This window comes from Equus caballus, chromosome 11 (assembly GCF_041296265.1).
Source record: "Equus caballus isolate H_3958 breed thoroughbred chromosome 11, TB-T2T, whole genome shotgun sequence".
Lineage (NCBI taxonomy): Eukaryota > Metazoa > Chordata > Mammalia > Perissodactyla > Equidae > Equus > Equus caballus.
Window position 1 is genome coordinate 47,836,312 of NC_091694.1, and position 15,371 is coordinate 47,851,682.

At 38.8% G+C, this 15,371-nt stretch overlaps 1 protein-coding gene and 1 pseudogene across 6 annotated transcripts in view; both read right to left on the reverse strand.

The window, feature by feature from the left end:
• ANKFY1 (ankyrin repeat and FYVE domain containing 1) overlaps nt 1-15,371 on the reverse strand; it is an 89,613-nt gene that overhangs the window by 27,021 nt on the left and 47,221 nt on the right. For all 6 annotated transcript variants that reach the window (XR_011423434.1, XR_011423436.1, XM_005597676.4 and 3 more), the window contains 3 exons: nt 2,514-2,718; nt 989-1,057; nt 570-769 (listed from right to left, as the gene is read on the reverse strand). Coding sequence is in view for 4 of the 6 variants with exons in the window: in XM_005597676.4 (XP_005597733.1) it covers nt 570-769; nt 989-1,057; nt 2,514-2,718 (474 nt within the window). In the remaining 2 variants the exon portion in view is untranslated. The remainder of the gene's footprint in view (nt 1-569; nt 770-988; nt 1,058-2,513; nt 2,719-15,371) is intronic.
• On the reverse strand, nt 3,956-4,655 carry LOC102148731 (histone RNA hairpin-binding protein pseudogene; annotated as a pseudogene).

Below are 15,371 nucleotides of genomic sequence, written 5' to 3' on the forward strand. Positions count from 1 at the left end.
GACATGGCACTGCTCATCAGACCACGCTGAGGCAGCGTCCCACGTGCCACAACTAGAAGAACCCACAACGAAGAATACACAACTATGTACCGGGGGGCTTTGAGGAGAAAAAGGAAAAAATAAAATCTTTAAAAAAAAAAAAAAGAAATGTTATATGTTAACATATAAGGGCTTGTTATTACTAAATTAATACATCTCTTAAATTTCTCAGTTTTAATTTTTCATACGGTAAATATCAAACACACAACCCACCTAAACAAAAAGCTCTTTGGGATATAATTTCTAAGAGAGTAAAAGGAGCTCAGAGACCAAAACGTCTGAAACTCACTACACTAAACAAATGGCAGTGTTTTAGCTTTATTAAAGGATTCAACTCGGAGTCTGGCTAAATTTTTTGAAGCACAAGATCAAAAATAATAAACTCAGGCTTTTACCACAGTTAACATTAAGTACAAAATCACTCTCACAACAGTATGCCATTCAGTCTAAATTTTTGGGAAAAAACACGGACACGATATTTCACGGAACCTCCAGACTCGAGCATTAGTTCTTAGGGATCTGTGCTTTACCTGTTACTGTATCAGCTGCGTTGGTGTTGCTGCCACGCTGAATGAGTCTGGCTGCAAAGCTGTTTTCGTCAAATGAAGTTCCATTTACCACGGGGAGGTCTTCGAAGGGGTTTACGGACTGGTCGGAGGACACGGTGATGTACTGCACTGCAAGCCACAGGGCGGTGCTGCCCTCATGATCTTTCAGTTCTAAATCTAACCTGAAATAACAAAGCCACGTGAACTGCCAACAGTCCTCTTCAGACACTGTACTGCCAATACTCTCACTCGTTCTCTTTATACTTTTTGAATGACACCTTTTTGTTTTAATTTTACGTATTAAAATTTATAACACTAAAAGACATTTCGAAAGAATTATTTTTCCCTCACAAGCCCACCCTCACAACTGCTCTTTCATTTCTCCATGTATCCCTACGTACTGTTTACACTGCAGCAACTGATTGAACACGTATTCATTCCTGGCCGTGATGGACAAGTGTAAGGGAGTCCTGCAGGATGAAAAGGAAGAGGGGTCAATTCAGGACAGGCCCAGGCCGGTACTGCTCCTAGTGGGAGGCGACTAGAATCCTAGGCAGGATCACCATCCGCAAGAAACTCCACCCTTCTGCAACAGTGTCTTTTTCTACTCTGGCAAGCAGTTTTCCAAAACCATGACCACGTATTAAAGAATGAAGATGGATTTGCTTATATATAGTTACCATTTACTCAGTGGCCAAAAGGACAAGAATTGATAAAAGGAAGGGATATAAAATGCTCTCCAACCAAATTCTGACCCTGCCTGAGTGTGTATAAACTCATGTTTTTAAAACAGCAGTTTCTGCCATAGGTATGCATATTTTCCCTTACCTATCCTACACAATTCTGAAAAGAAATTTTTTCTCCCCATAATTCTCTGCTATACTCAAACACCTTCAGGGTGGCAAGAGATAGGCAGTGATTACAGTGGCATTTAACTGCTCTTCACTGCTTTTATTCAGCCTTTGAGTGCCGTGAAGGAGACTGCCACTGCAGAGCACAGGGACCCCAGCGGCATCTGTCTGAGAGGTACAGACTTCCAGAGTTTACTGCAGTTGGGGGAAAAAAATGAAAGAATCAACAGAAGAAAAAAAATGGATGCAATTAGGTAGGGAAATAAAGTAATTATCACATGATATTGAGAGTTCACGGAGATCCATCTTATTTAAGTAATTTATCCTTCACATAAATCTATTTTCCTATTCTGACAACTTCACAGAACTCTTTTCTTATTTTTTGAGAGGGTTTTCAAAGGTATAAAATACTGAGCTGCTTTGATGAAAAGTGGGTCCCGTTTGTTGGTGATTCAGGAGGCTTAACCCCCCTTCAGTGCTTCCCACGCTGCTGTCCCAAAGACAAGAAGCCCTTTCTTAGATTCTAAACCACAAGGAATCCTCAACTAAATATTTCTGGGAAAGGGCAAAAGGAACAGGACAGCTACTGTCAAATATGCAGAGGGCTGTGCTGTAGGAGACGGCAGGCTGTGCAGACAGAGTCGTCTGAAGTGGGAGTACTTACAAGAAGGTAGAATTGGGTTTAATACAGAGAATTTCCCAACAATAAGACCTCATGGAAATAGAACAGGTTGCCTTGAGATAGTGTAACCCTCTTCAAAGCATCCAAGCAACGCTAACAAAGCTGCTGGAAGAAGGTTCCCTGGGAAGAGTTGGACCAGATGACCACTCTGAAGATGCTTAAAAATCCAAGGACCTCAGTTACCCAGGATGGAAATAGTTTCTTCAAATGCTTCTGGCCTTAGCTGTGCCTCTCATTTGCATAACAAATCAATGTTTGTGTCTTCAATAAAACTCAGATTGAATAATGCTGAACTAAAAGACATGAAGAAGTCCCTGTCCACCAGTCACATGCCACTATAAAATAACATTCTGAGATTAGTGCTAAGAGCAGCCTATCTGTTCCCCAACTTACCTGCCCTTGTTGTCCTGCATGTTGGGGTTGGCACCAGCCTGCAGGAGGGCCTCTGCAATCTGTGCCATCTCAGACATCACATCTGCTGAGTGTTTCTTTGAACTGTACAATGCCACAAGGTGCAATGGTGTCTCCTGGGCACCCAATGTAGCAGCATTGACATGGGCCCCACTCTTAATGAGGAAAGTGGCAGTGAAGAGATCTCCTTGAGAAGAAACAATAGAAGAAATGGTCACATATGAGACCACCCAGGGCAAGCTATTCTGGCCAATGCTTCCTCAAAAAGGCACCAGTAGGGGCCGGCCCTGTAGCCTAGTGGTTAAGTTCAGTGTGCTTCACTTCAGTAGCCCGGGTTTGTGGGTTCAGATCCCAGGAACAGACCTACACCACTCATCAGCCATCCTGTGGCAGTGACCCACATATAAAACAGAGGAAGACTGGCACAGATATTAGCTCAGGGCTAAACTTCCTCAGCCAAAAAAAAAAGGCACCAGTAACTACAGACAAAGAAGAGAGACAACAGGCATGTCTAAAGTGGAACCTCTTGGGACACCTGTTAATGGTAATTCATCATCAAGATCATGAAGTTATAATTTAAATTCAAAAAGGGCTTTTTCTGACAATCAACCCTCAAAAAGGGTTCCAAGATTCCTCCCCAACACAACTTATCTCCCTCTCTCATTTCCTGACCACATCTGTACCTAAGCTACACTTACCCCCAACCTGCTGTACTTGCACACAGGTTCCTGTTCAGAGCAAGACCATGTCTAATTGATTTATTATCATTACAAAGATTCTCTGAGTTTCTCAATCTCATTACATACAAATATAACAGTCTTAAAAAGAAGTTTGTAATTGAGTATTTAATAAAGAATCTGTACACATTACCATTTACAGAAAATTCACATTAAATTAACTGGTTGTAAAAACAAAACTTCTTTCTGAGTCCCTTCCATTGCCTTAACTCTTGGAGCAGTACAGGCAGAAGAGTCTATCTAGGACTACTTACAAATACCAAATTAAGACTGAATAACTTACATAAAATCCCATAATTTCAACAGCTCAAACTACCATCTTTGACTATTCCATGTTCTGTATGAGGGGAAAAAAACTACCCTGACACCTTGAGAAAAGGTCAAGAATTAACTTTTTGCAAAGATATTAAAGGTATACAATTCTGAAAATACTCTGTCAGATACGAGCAAAGAAAAGCTGACTCTAGATTGATTCTGTGAATATGTGGTTAAATTCAGAACCAACCAACCTAACAGGTGGCAATTCCATGTTAAAAATACTATGGAAAACCAGTTAAAGTATATTTGTCAAGTTAACTTGGAGGATGATAGGGATTAAGCAATTAAGTTTGTTGTAAAATTACTTAAAATTCAATATTCCTTGGATTTAGTTCCATTTACAATTTAAAACATGCAAAAAAACTCACTATACATAAAATTAATGTTTCCTAAGAAAATAAGGCACGATAACAATGCATCACAAGATAATGAACTATTAACAAAGAAATCATCCAGTTATAAACGCACAACGCCTACTCTAAGGCATTCCATCTAGTTGGGTGAAAGCAATTGTTTCTTTCAGTGGCCTCCAGGTGGCACCACTGAGCTCATGGCCTGGAAGTCTTTCAAATCAAATTTATCCTTTCCTGGTCAGTCCACATGTCTCATTTTGATAAGTGTGTCAGAGTACACATCTAAGTCTTCCCAAAAGCTCATCTGGGATTCAGAGGTACTTTCTGTAGATTCTGTCCCTTTCACCAAGATCTACGGAATGAATTTCTTGCAAATTACTTCCTTCTTCAGGTGGAAGATCCCAAAGATGCAGAGCAATCTCCCAGGTTGATTTGCTGGCCCCACGGTCCTTGACCCCACTTCTTAAATTTGCTGGAGGTCTTGGGATGAATTCCAGGCTGTTGAAGGTGCCGTGGAACTTCTTTACCATATCGATCATAGGCAACGGTGTTGTCTCTATAGCTGGTCTGTCTTTGTCTTTGCATCAGCACACTTTTGTCTATGTCTAATTCTGTTAGCATTGCAGATGCACAATCCTTTGAATCACAACTTCCAGATGATGATTTTCTCTTACAAAGTCACTTATAAGTTTTCTTTTATATCTTGCAATAGCATTTCATCTTCTTCAACTATACTTCTGCAGTATAAACATCTAGAATTTCAGGAGTGATGGAGCTCTCAAGTCTGTTATCAGTACAGTCATGTGCCGCATAATGACGTTTTGATGTGGACGTCAATGATGGACCACATATATGATGGTCGTCCCTTAAGATTAGTACCATATAGCCTAGGTATGTAGTGGGCTACACCATCTAGATTTAGGTAAGTACACTCTGTGATGTTTGCACGATGACGAAATCATCTAATGATGCCATTCTTAGAATGTATTACTGTTGTTAAGCAACACATGAGTGTATTCCTATGCTCATTTTCATCTGAATATGTGGGTTTCCTCAGGTCTTCTGTGGACATGGAATTTCAAAATCACCTAGTTTTCAACAATTCCCACCTGCTCTAACTTTTGTCCAAGGGACTATCTTGCTAGAGAATGTGAGCTCTGGCATTAAGGTGGCTAGGCCACCACAGGCCCCTCAGATGTTGATTGGTCCATGTCTGATTTATTTTTGTATCCACTACTGTCTTGTACAAAATAGGCACCAGGGAAATGTTTGGGAAGGAAATGGATTCACTGGTTAAGGCTGTTAGGTTACACTTTAACATACTGGTTCTAATTCCAGTCAGTTAGAACTTTAGATAACTTAAGACTTCTCTAGCCCCTCCCGAAATATTTTCATTCTTCTGCCCCCAATCTTTTCTTAGGGGGTGGGGGAAGGTGCAATCTTTACACACATCATGTGCAAAGGATCAAAGCTTAGATTTCTTTACAATAGGATGTTGGATGAGCTCTGAAAGCAACAGGTAACATGCATACCAGGGGCCTAGGCTGCGTCAGGCTTTTGCTATCTGTATATACATACACATAGTAGGGTTCTCAGTAGAGCCTTAATGAGTAGTAGGAACAAACCCCACAGAGATTCAGTCTAGGAGAAAATATGGAAAAACAACACATTAGTAATAGAATAAGATATCCTAGAGAAAAGTCACTTACATTCTGGAAGTGGAAAGAAAATTTAGAATTATTAGGACAGAGTGCCTTAAAATGAAAACTCTGATATATAAGATACTGGGAGAGAGGTGGAATATGGTTTCATTACCCTTAAGCTTGGCATATATTCCACACTAAGAGATAAACAGATAGCAAAACAAGATAGGTCAACGAAAACTTATAATATAGTATACATGCGGAAGATAAACCGGGCAATACTGCACAGAGAAATAAGAGCACAGGAAAACCTACCAATGGCTGGATTCAGATGGAAGGAATAAAAAAATTTTCTATCTTAAGCCCTCTTAAAAGGATTATAGCTTTTAGATTAGATTTCCTTTATTAATACAAGCCAATTTTTTTTTTTACTTATACATACATACACATATGCACCTCACACAAAAAATTATTTAGGAATTATTGGAAATTGAAAATTGATAATGTTTTACATTAAAAGAAAGTCAGATGGGTACACAATCTAGAGGAATAAGATAACTGACATGAAAGGTGCTGAACAAAAGTGGGGAACAGAGGACACCAAGAGCACCACGTATAAAGTTTGTCATGAAGAAAATTTCTAATACATTTAGAAAGATTTCCACCAAAAACAGTTAAAAACTGTTTGGTGCTTCAAACTTTCAGTTACTTCATCACTTCATTCATTGAGACTCACAGGTAAATGAGGCATTACTATAATGACTTGTCCACATCAAAACATTCCTAACAAGAGAGGGGGCAGAGCAAAATGGCGGGGTGAGCTGACCCGGGATTCTCTCCCCTCCAAAATACAGCAAAAGATTGGAAGAACTGAATTTCAGAGAATAAACATAATGCCAGCTCATTAGAGACCTACAATACCAAGAAGGCAGAGATCATAAACCTTGCAGACAGCCTTGGAGGCGCTGGAACGGTAGGAGAGAACATCGCTCCCTCCCCTAGAGTCTGCGATCGCTGCGGCGAGGGTCGGGAAGGAGCAGGGGAAGGGCTGTGCGACCAGGGGATCATCCAGGACTCCTGCCGCTGATTCAGTGGAGACCCGCTGATGGGGGAAAGCTTCCATCCGTGGGGATCCCATAAATCAAGGGCTTTGGGAGATCAGAGAACAGAACTGATCTGAACCCAGACCGGTGCGTGTGAGTAACAGCCCCCCCCGACCCCCGCGCAAAGCCAGTGGGCGCAGCCATCTTGCCCCAAGGCGGAGAGCTCATAACACACCGCTCTCGACCCCCATCTAGTGGCGACAGGCTGTAACTGCCACTGAATTCTACCACCATGAGAAAAAACCGCTCCTCTACCATCCAGCAATTTATAAAAGCCCCAGACCAGAAGGAAAACAATAAAAACATAGAATTAAGTCCTCAGGACTTGGAAGTAGGTAAACTAAGTGACAATGAGTTCAGAGCAGCTATAATCAAAAAACTCAATGAGGTAGACAGAAAGATAGAGAAGGTGAGTTCTGGAGTTACTTCACAAAAGAGATTGAAATCATAAAGAAGAATCAAACAGAATTACTTGAGATGAAAAACACAATGGACCAGATAAAACAGAATACGGATTCCCTGAATGCCCGTGTAGACAACACAGAGGAGCAAATTAGCATAATCGAAGATAGACAGGCTAAATGGCACCAGACAGAGGAAGAAAGAGAACTAAGAATTAAAAAAAAATGAGGAAAATCTCCGAGAGATAATGGATTCAATGAGGAGTAAGAACATAAGGATCATAGGAATTCCAGAGAATATGGAAAAGGAAAATGGAGCAGAAAGTGTGCTTAACGAAATTATTGAAGAGAACTTCCCAAATCTAGGGATCGACGGAGAAATGTGTGTAGAGGAGGGTTTTAGATCTCCTAGATTTGTCAATGTAAAAAGACCTACAGCAAGGCACATAGTAGTAAAGTTGGCAAAAAGGGAATATAAGGAAAGAATACTCAGGGAAGTAAGAAAAAAAAAGAGAATAACCTATAAAGGAGCCCCTATCAGACTGTCAGCGGATTTCTCTACAGAAACCCTACAAGCTAGGAGACAATGGAGTGACATATTCAAAGCTTTAAAGGATAAAAATCTTCAGCCAAGAATACTCTATCCAGCAAGAATTTCCTTCAGATATGAGGGAGAAATTAAATCTTTTCCAGACAAACAAAAGTTAAGGGAATTTGTAACCAAAAACCCTCCATTACAAGAAATCCTCAAGAAGGCTCTCATACCTGAAAAAAGAAAAAAGGGAGCAAGGGGACACAATCCACAGACTAGGGAGAGCGATGGATAGAACCAGAACAGGATAGCAAATATTCAATTATAGCATTAGGGTAAAGGTAAGGAAACTACCAAAACAAGGGCGATCTTAGCACTCTAACTACCAATTAATAACATGAGTTGGAATAAAAAATGAAAATAATTATTTAGGAGGGGAAGAGCAAAGGGTCTTAATCAGTATTGGTCAAGTAAGTAAGAGACCACCAGAGAATAGACTATATTATACACGAGATTCTAAATACAAACTTCAAGGTAGACACTAAAATAAAGTACAGAACAGGGTCACAAATCATAAATAAGGAAAAATCTAAGAAACCCAGCATAAGAAATCGCAGTATTAAATGGGTAGTCTAAAGCAAACAGGAAAAGAAATGCAGGAAAACAAGATAATGAGCGACAGATTAACAGCACTAAGTCCACATGCATCAATAATCACTCTCAATGTGAACAGATTGAACTCTCCAATAAAAAGACACAGAGTGGCAAAATGGATTAAAGAACAAGATCCAACAATTTGTTGCCTCCAGGAAACACACCTCAGCCCCAAGGACAAACACAGACTCAGGGTGAAGGGGTGGAGGACAATACTTCAAGCAAATATCAAGGAAAAAAAGGCAGGTGTTGCAATTCTCATATCACACCAAGTGGATTTCAAAATAAGACAGGTAAAGAGAGACACAGAGGGACAATATATAAAGATCAAAGGGACACTTCATCAAAAAGAAATAACGCTTATAAATATCTATGCACCCAACACAGGAGCACCAAGATTCATAAAGCAACTATTAACCGACCTAAGGAAGATGTTAAAAACAACACAATAATAGTAGGGGATCTCAACACCCCACTCACATCAATGGACAGATCATCCAGACAGAAAATCAACAAGGAAATAGTGGAGCTAAATGAAAAGCTAAAACAATTGGACTTAATAGACATATACAGATCACTTCACCCTAAAAGAGCTGAATACACATTCTTCTCAAGTGCACATGGAACATTCTCTAGGATAGACCATATGTTGGGAAACAAGGCAAGCCTCTACAAATTTTTAAAAATTGAAATAATAACAAGCATCTTCTCAGATTATAGTGCTATAAGGCTAGAAATTAATTACAAGAAAAAAGCTGAGAAAGGCACAAAGATGTGGAGACTAAACAACACACTACTGAACAAGCAATGGATCATTGAAGAAATTAAAGAAGAAATAAAAAAATACCTGGAAACAAATGAAAATGATAGCATGCCATACCAACTCATATGGGATACAGCAAAAGCTGTATTAAGAGGAAAATTCATCGCAATACAGGCACATCTTAACAAACAAGAAAAATCCCAAATAAGCAACCTTAAAGCACACCTAACTGAACTAGAGAAAAAAGAACAAATGAAGCCCAAAGTCAGCAGAAGGAGAGAAATAATAAAAATCAGAGCAGAAATAAATACTATTGAAACGAAAAAGGCAGTAGAAAGGATCAATGAGACAAAGAGCTGGTTCTTTGAGAAGATAAATAAAATTGACAAACCACTAGCCAGACTTACAAAGAAAAAAAGGGAGAAAGCTCAAATAAACAAAATCAGAAATGAGCGAGGAGAAATAACAACAGACTCTGCAGAAATACAACAGATTATAAGAGAATACTACAAAAAACTATATGCCAACAGAATGGATAACCTAGAGGAAATGGATAAATTCTTAGACTCCTACAATCTCCCAAAGCTCACTCAAGAAGAGGCAGACAATTTGAACAGACCAATCACAAGGAAAGAGATTGAAACAGCAATCAAAAACATCCCAAAGAATAAAACCCCAGGACCAGATGGCTTTCCTGGGGAATTCTACCAAACTTTCAAAGAGGATTTAATACTTATCCTTTTCAAGCTATTCCAAAAAATTAGGGAAGATGGAACACTTCCTAACACATTCTATGAGGCCAACATCACACTGATACCAAAACCTGACAAGGACACCACGAAAAAAGAGAACTACAGGCCAATATCACTGATGAACATAGATGCAAAAATTCTAAACAAAATTTTGGCAACCAGAATTCAGCAATTCATCAAAAGAATCATACATCAGGATCAGGTGGGATTCATACCAGGGACACAGGGATGGTTCAACATCCGCAAATCAATCAACGTGATACACCACATCAACAAACTGAGGAATAAAAACCACATGATCATCTCAATAGATGCAGAGAAGGCATTTGATAAGATCCAACAGCCATTTATGATAAAAACTCTGAACAAAATGGGCATAGAAGGAAACTACCTCAACGTAATAAAGACCATATACGACAAACCCATAGCCAACATCATACTCAATGGGCAAAAAGTGAACGCCATCCCCCTGGAAACAGGAACGAGACAAGGATGTCCTCTATCACCACTCTTATTTAACATAGTACTGGAGGTCCTGGCCAGAGCAATCAGGCAAGAAAAAGGAATAAAAGGAATCCAAATAGGGAGGGAAGAAGTGAAACTCTCGCTGTTTGCAGACGACATGATCTTATATACAGAAAACCCCAAAGAATCCATTGGAAAACTGTTAGAAGTAATCAACAACTACAGCAAAGTTGCAGGGTATAAAATCAATTTGCATAAATCTGTAGCATTTCTATACTCCAGTAGTGAACCAACAGAAAAAGAACTCAAGAATACAATACCATTCACAATCACAACAAAAAGAATAAAATACCTTGGGGTAAATTTAACTAAGGAAGTGAAGGACCTATATAATGAAAATTACAAGGCCTTTCTGAGAGAATTGGATGACGACATAAGGAGATGGAAAGACATTCCACGTACATGGATTGGAAGAATAAACATAGTTAAAATGTCCATTCTACCTAAAGCCATCTACAGATTCAACGCCATCCCAATCAGAATCCCAATGACATTCTTTACAGAATTACAACAAAGAATCCTAAAATTCATATGGGGCAACAAAAGACCCCGAATTTCTAAAGCAATCCTGAGAAAAAAGAACAAAACGGGAGGCATCACAATCCCTGACTTCAAAACATACTACAAAGCTACAGTAATCAAAACAGCATGGTACTGGTACAAAAACAGGTGCACAGATCAATGGAACAGAATTGAAAGTCCAGAAATAAAACCACACATCTATGGACAGCTTATCTTTGACAAAGGAGCTGAGGGCATACAATGGAGAAAAGAAAGTCTTTTCAACAAATGGTGCTGGGAAAACTGGAAAGCCACATGTAAAAGAATGAAAATTGACCATTCTTTTTCACCATTCACCAAAATAAACTCAAAATGGATCAAAGACCTAAAGGTGAGACCTGAAACCATAAGGCTTCTGGAAGAAAACGTAGGCAGTAAACTCTTTGACATCAGTATTAAAAGGATCTTTTTGGACACCATGCCTTCTCAGAGAAGGGAAACAATAGAAAGAATAGACAAATGGGACTTCATCAGATTAAAGAGCTTCTTCAAGGCAAATGAAAACAGGATTGAAACAAAAAAACAACCCACTAACTGGGAAAAAATATTTGCAAGTCATATATCTGACAAAGGCTTAATATCCATAATATATAAAGAACTCTCGCAACTCAACAACAAAACATCAAACAACCCAATCAAAAAATGGGCTGGAGACATGAACAGACATTTCTCCAAAGAAGATATACTGATGGCCAATAGGCACATGAAAAGATGCTCATCATCGCTGATCATCAGGGAAATGCAAATCAAAACTACACTAAGATATCACCTTACACCCGTTAGAATGACAAAAATATCTAAAACTAATAGCAACAAATGTTGGAGAGGTTGTGGAGAAAAAGGACCCTCATACACTGCTGGTGGGAATGCAAACTGGTGCAGCCACTATGGAAAACAGTATGGAGATTCCTCAAAAAATTAAAAATAGAACTACCATACGATCCAGCCATCCCACTACTGGGTATTTATCCAAAGAGCTTGAAGTCAGCAATCCCAAAAGTCCTATGCACCCCAATGTTTATTGCAGCACTGTTTACAATAGCCAAGACGTGGAAGCAACCTAAGTGTCCAGCAACAGACGAACTGATAAAGAAGATGTGGTACATATACACAATGGAATACTACTCAGCTGCAAAACAGAACAAAATCATTCCATTTGCAATAACATGGATGGACCTTGAGAGAATTATGTTAAGTGAAATAAGCCAGCGAGAGAAGGATAATCTGTGTATGACTCCACTCATATGAGGAATTTAAAATTATGGACTAAGAACAGTTTAGTGGATACCAGGGGAAAGGTGGGGTGGGGGGTGGGCACAAAGGGTGAAGTGGTGCACCTACAACATGGCTGACAAACATTAATGTACAACTGAAATTTCACAAGATTGTAACCTATCAATAACTCAATAAAAAAAAAAAATTCCTAACAAGATAGTGAACAGAAAAAAAAAGGAACTCGAACAAGACAAGGGTGCCCACTCTCATCACTCTTACTCAAGATTGTACTGGAGGTTTTGGCCAGAGCAATTAGGCAAGAAAAAGGAATAAAAGGAATCTAAATAGGAAATGAAGAAGTGAAACTCTCACTGTTTGCAGACAACATGATCTTATATATAGAAAACCCTAAAGAATCCATCAGAAAACTATTAGAAATAATCAACAACTACAGTAAAGTTGCAGGGTACAAAATCAACTTACAAAAATCAGTTGCATTTTTATACTCTAAGAACTAACAGAGAACTCAAGAATACAATCCCATTTACATTCGCAACAAAAATAATAAAATATCTACGAATAAATTTAACAAAGGAGGTGAAAAGATCTATACAATGAAAACTATAAGACATTATTGAACGAAATCGATGATAACATAAAGGAAAGATATTCCACGTACATGGATTGGAGGAATACACACAGCTAAAAAGTCCATACTGTCCAAAGCAATCTACATATTCCATGCAATCCCAATCAGAATCCCGATGACATTCTTCACGGAAATAGAACAAAGAATCCTAAAATTCATATGGGGCAACAGAAGATTCTGAATAGCTAAAGCAATCCTGAGAAAAAAGAACAAAGCTGGAGGCATCACAATCACTGACTTCAAAATATTCTACAAAGCCATAGTGATCAAAACATCATGGTAATGGTACAAAAACAGACACACAGATCAATGGAACAGAAATGAAAGCCCAGAAATAAAACCACACATCTATGGACAGCTAATCTTTGACAAAGTGGCTAAGAACATACAATGGAGAAAAGACAGTCTCTTCAATAAATGGTGTTGGGAAAACTGGGCAGACACATCCAAAAGAATGAAAGTAGACCATTATCTTATGCCATACACAAAAATAAACTCAAAATGGATCAAAAGGTAAGACTTGAAACCATAAAACTTCTGGAAGATTATAGGTAGTACACTCTTTGACATTGATCTTAAAAGGATCTTTTCGAATGTCTGTCTTCTCAGACAAGGGAAATAAAAGAAAAAATAAACAAGTGGGAATCAGACTAAAGAGTTTCTGCAAGACAAAGGAAACCAGGATCAAAACAAATAGACAACCCACCAAGTGGGAGAAAATATTTGCAAATCATATATCTGACAAGGGGTTAATCTCCATAATACATAAAGAACTCACACAACTAAACAACAACAAAAAACAAACAACCTGATCAAAAAATGGGCAGAGGATATGAACAGATATTTCCCCAAAGATGATATACAGATGACCAATAGGCACATGAAAAGATGTTCAACATCACTAATCGTCAGGGAAATGCAAATCAAAACTACACTAAGATATCACCTTACACCTGTTAAAATGGCTATAATCACTAAGATAAAAAATAACAAATGTTGGAGAGGGTGTAGAGAAAAGGGAACCCTCATACAACTGCTGGTGGGAATGCAAACTGGTGCAGCCACTACGGAAAACAGTATGGAGATTCCTCAAAAAACTAAAAATAGAACTACCATATGATCCAGCTATCCCACTACTAGGTATCTAGCCAAAGAACTTGAAATCAACGTTTCAAAGTGACTTATGCACCCCTATGTTCATTGCAGCATTATTCACAATAGCCAAGACATGGGAGCAACCCAAGTGCCCATCGACGAATAATTAGATAAAGAAGATGTGGTACATACATACAATGGAATAATATTCAGCCATTAAAAAAAAGGACAAAATTCACAACAACATGGATGGACCTGGAGGGTATTATGTTAAGTGAAATAAGCCAGACAAAGACAAACACCAGATGATTTCATTGTGGAAGATAAACAAACATATGGACAAAGAGAACAGTTCAGTGGTTACCAGGGGAAAGAGGCTGGGTGGTAGGCACAGGGGGTGAAGGGCAGCACTCATATGGTGATGGATAAGTAATAATGTACAACTGAAATTTCACAATGATGAACTATTATGAACTCAATAAAATAAATTAATTAAATTAAAATTTTTAAAAAACCCACATACAATTTTTCTTTCAACATAGCTTCCTGACAGAAATTTATTCAGGGAACAGCCTGAATAACTTTTGTTATTTAACTAATACAAACTGTTATCTCATGCTGCTCTAGCTGGTGGCTTTGTCTGCAAATCTACTACAAATGAATAGACAGGAGTATCCTATTTAAGAGACCCATTGACTGATGTTAATTATTAAGTAAAATAAGCACAAGAGGAACTAGATTTTTTTTTAAAAGGAAGGATTCATCTTCTTGCCCAGATCAAGCTCATCAGAGGAGATGGCATCCCTCTGGTCACATGTATGTCTCCTGTGGACTCTCAGACACTGGCTGCCTGTTTCGTTCTTCATACAAACTGAATGGTATACTTGGTTCTTAGGAGGATCACTTACTATTTCATTTATGGATTCTAACCTGTCCAGAACCAGACCTAAATCTCAGATATTAAAGATGTTCACTCATCTTATAACAAAATTTAAGTAAGGTTAACAGGTAAATTTAAGTATATTACTCATTTTAATCATTTGGACAGGTCAACAGACTGACAGCTCAAGTTGAAGAAGGAAAAGTGAAAAAATTTCTACAGGAAATGGAGCTGGGTATGGCAATCCAAAACGGGAGCAAGGTAAGACCCACAGGCTGACCCTACCACATGGCAGCCATTGTGCTACGTATGCTACTAACTGTCTCTCACTCTCCCAACCACCAGTAAAGCAGAAATGAGTCCCGCTTTACAGACGAAGAAAAGGAGACTCAAGCGTGGTTAAGTGACTTGTCCAAGGCCACAGAGTGAGTGGATGAGCCAGGACTCAAACCCCGGTACACCCAAGCTCCAACGCCAGTGCTCTGTCTGCCACACCGCGCCACACTCTCCTAAGTTAGCAACGATCAAGTTTATCACACCCACACTGTAATCCACAGGCTTGCAGACAACTGATAAATTCTGAGTGGAAGATTAAATTGTCTGAAAACAAGCATCAAAATGCATCACCAATTCTTGGCAATTCTCGTAGCTAAGCAATC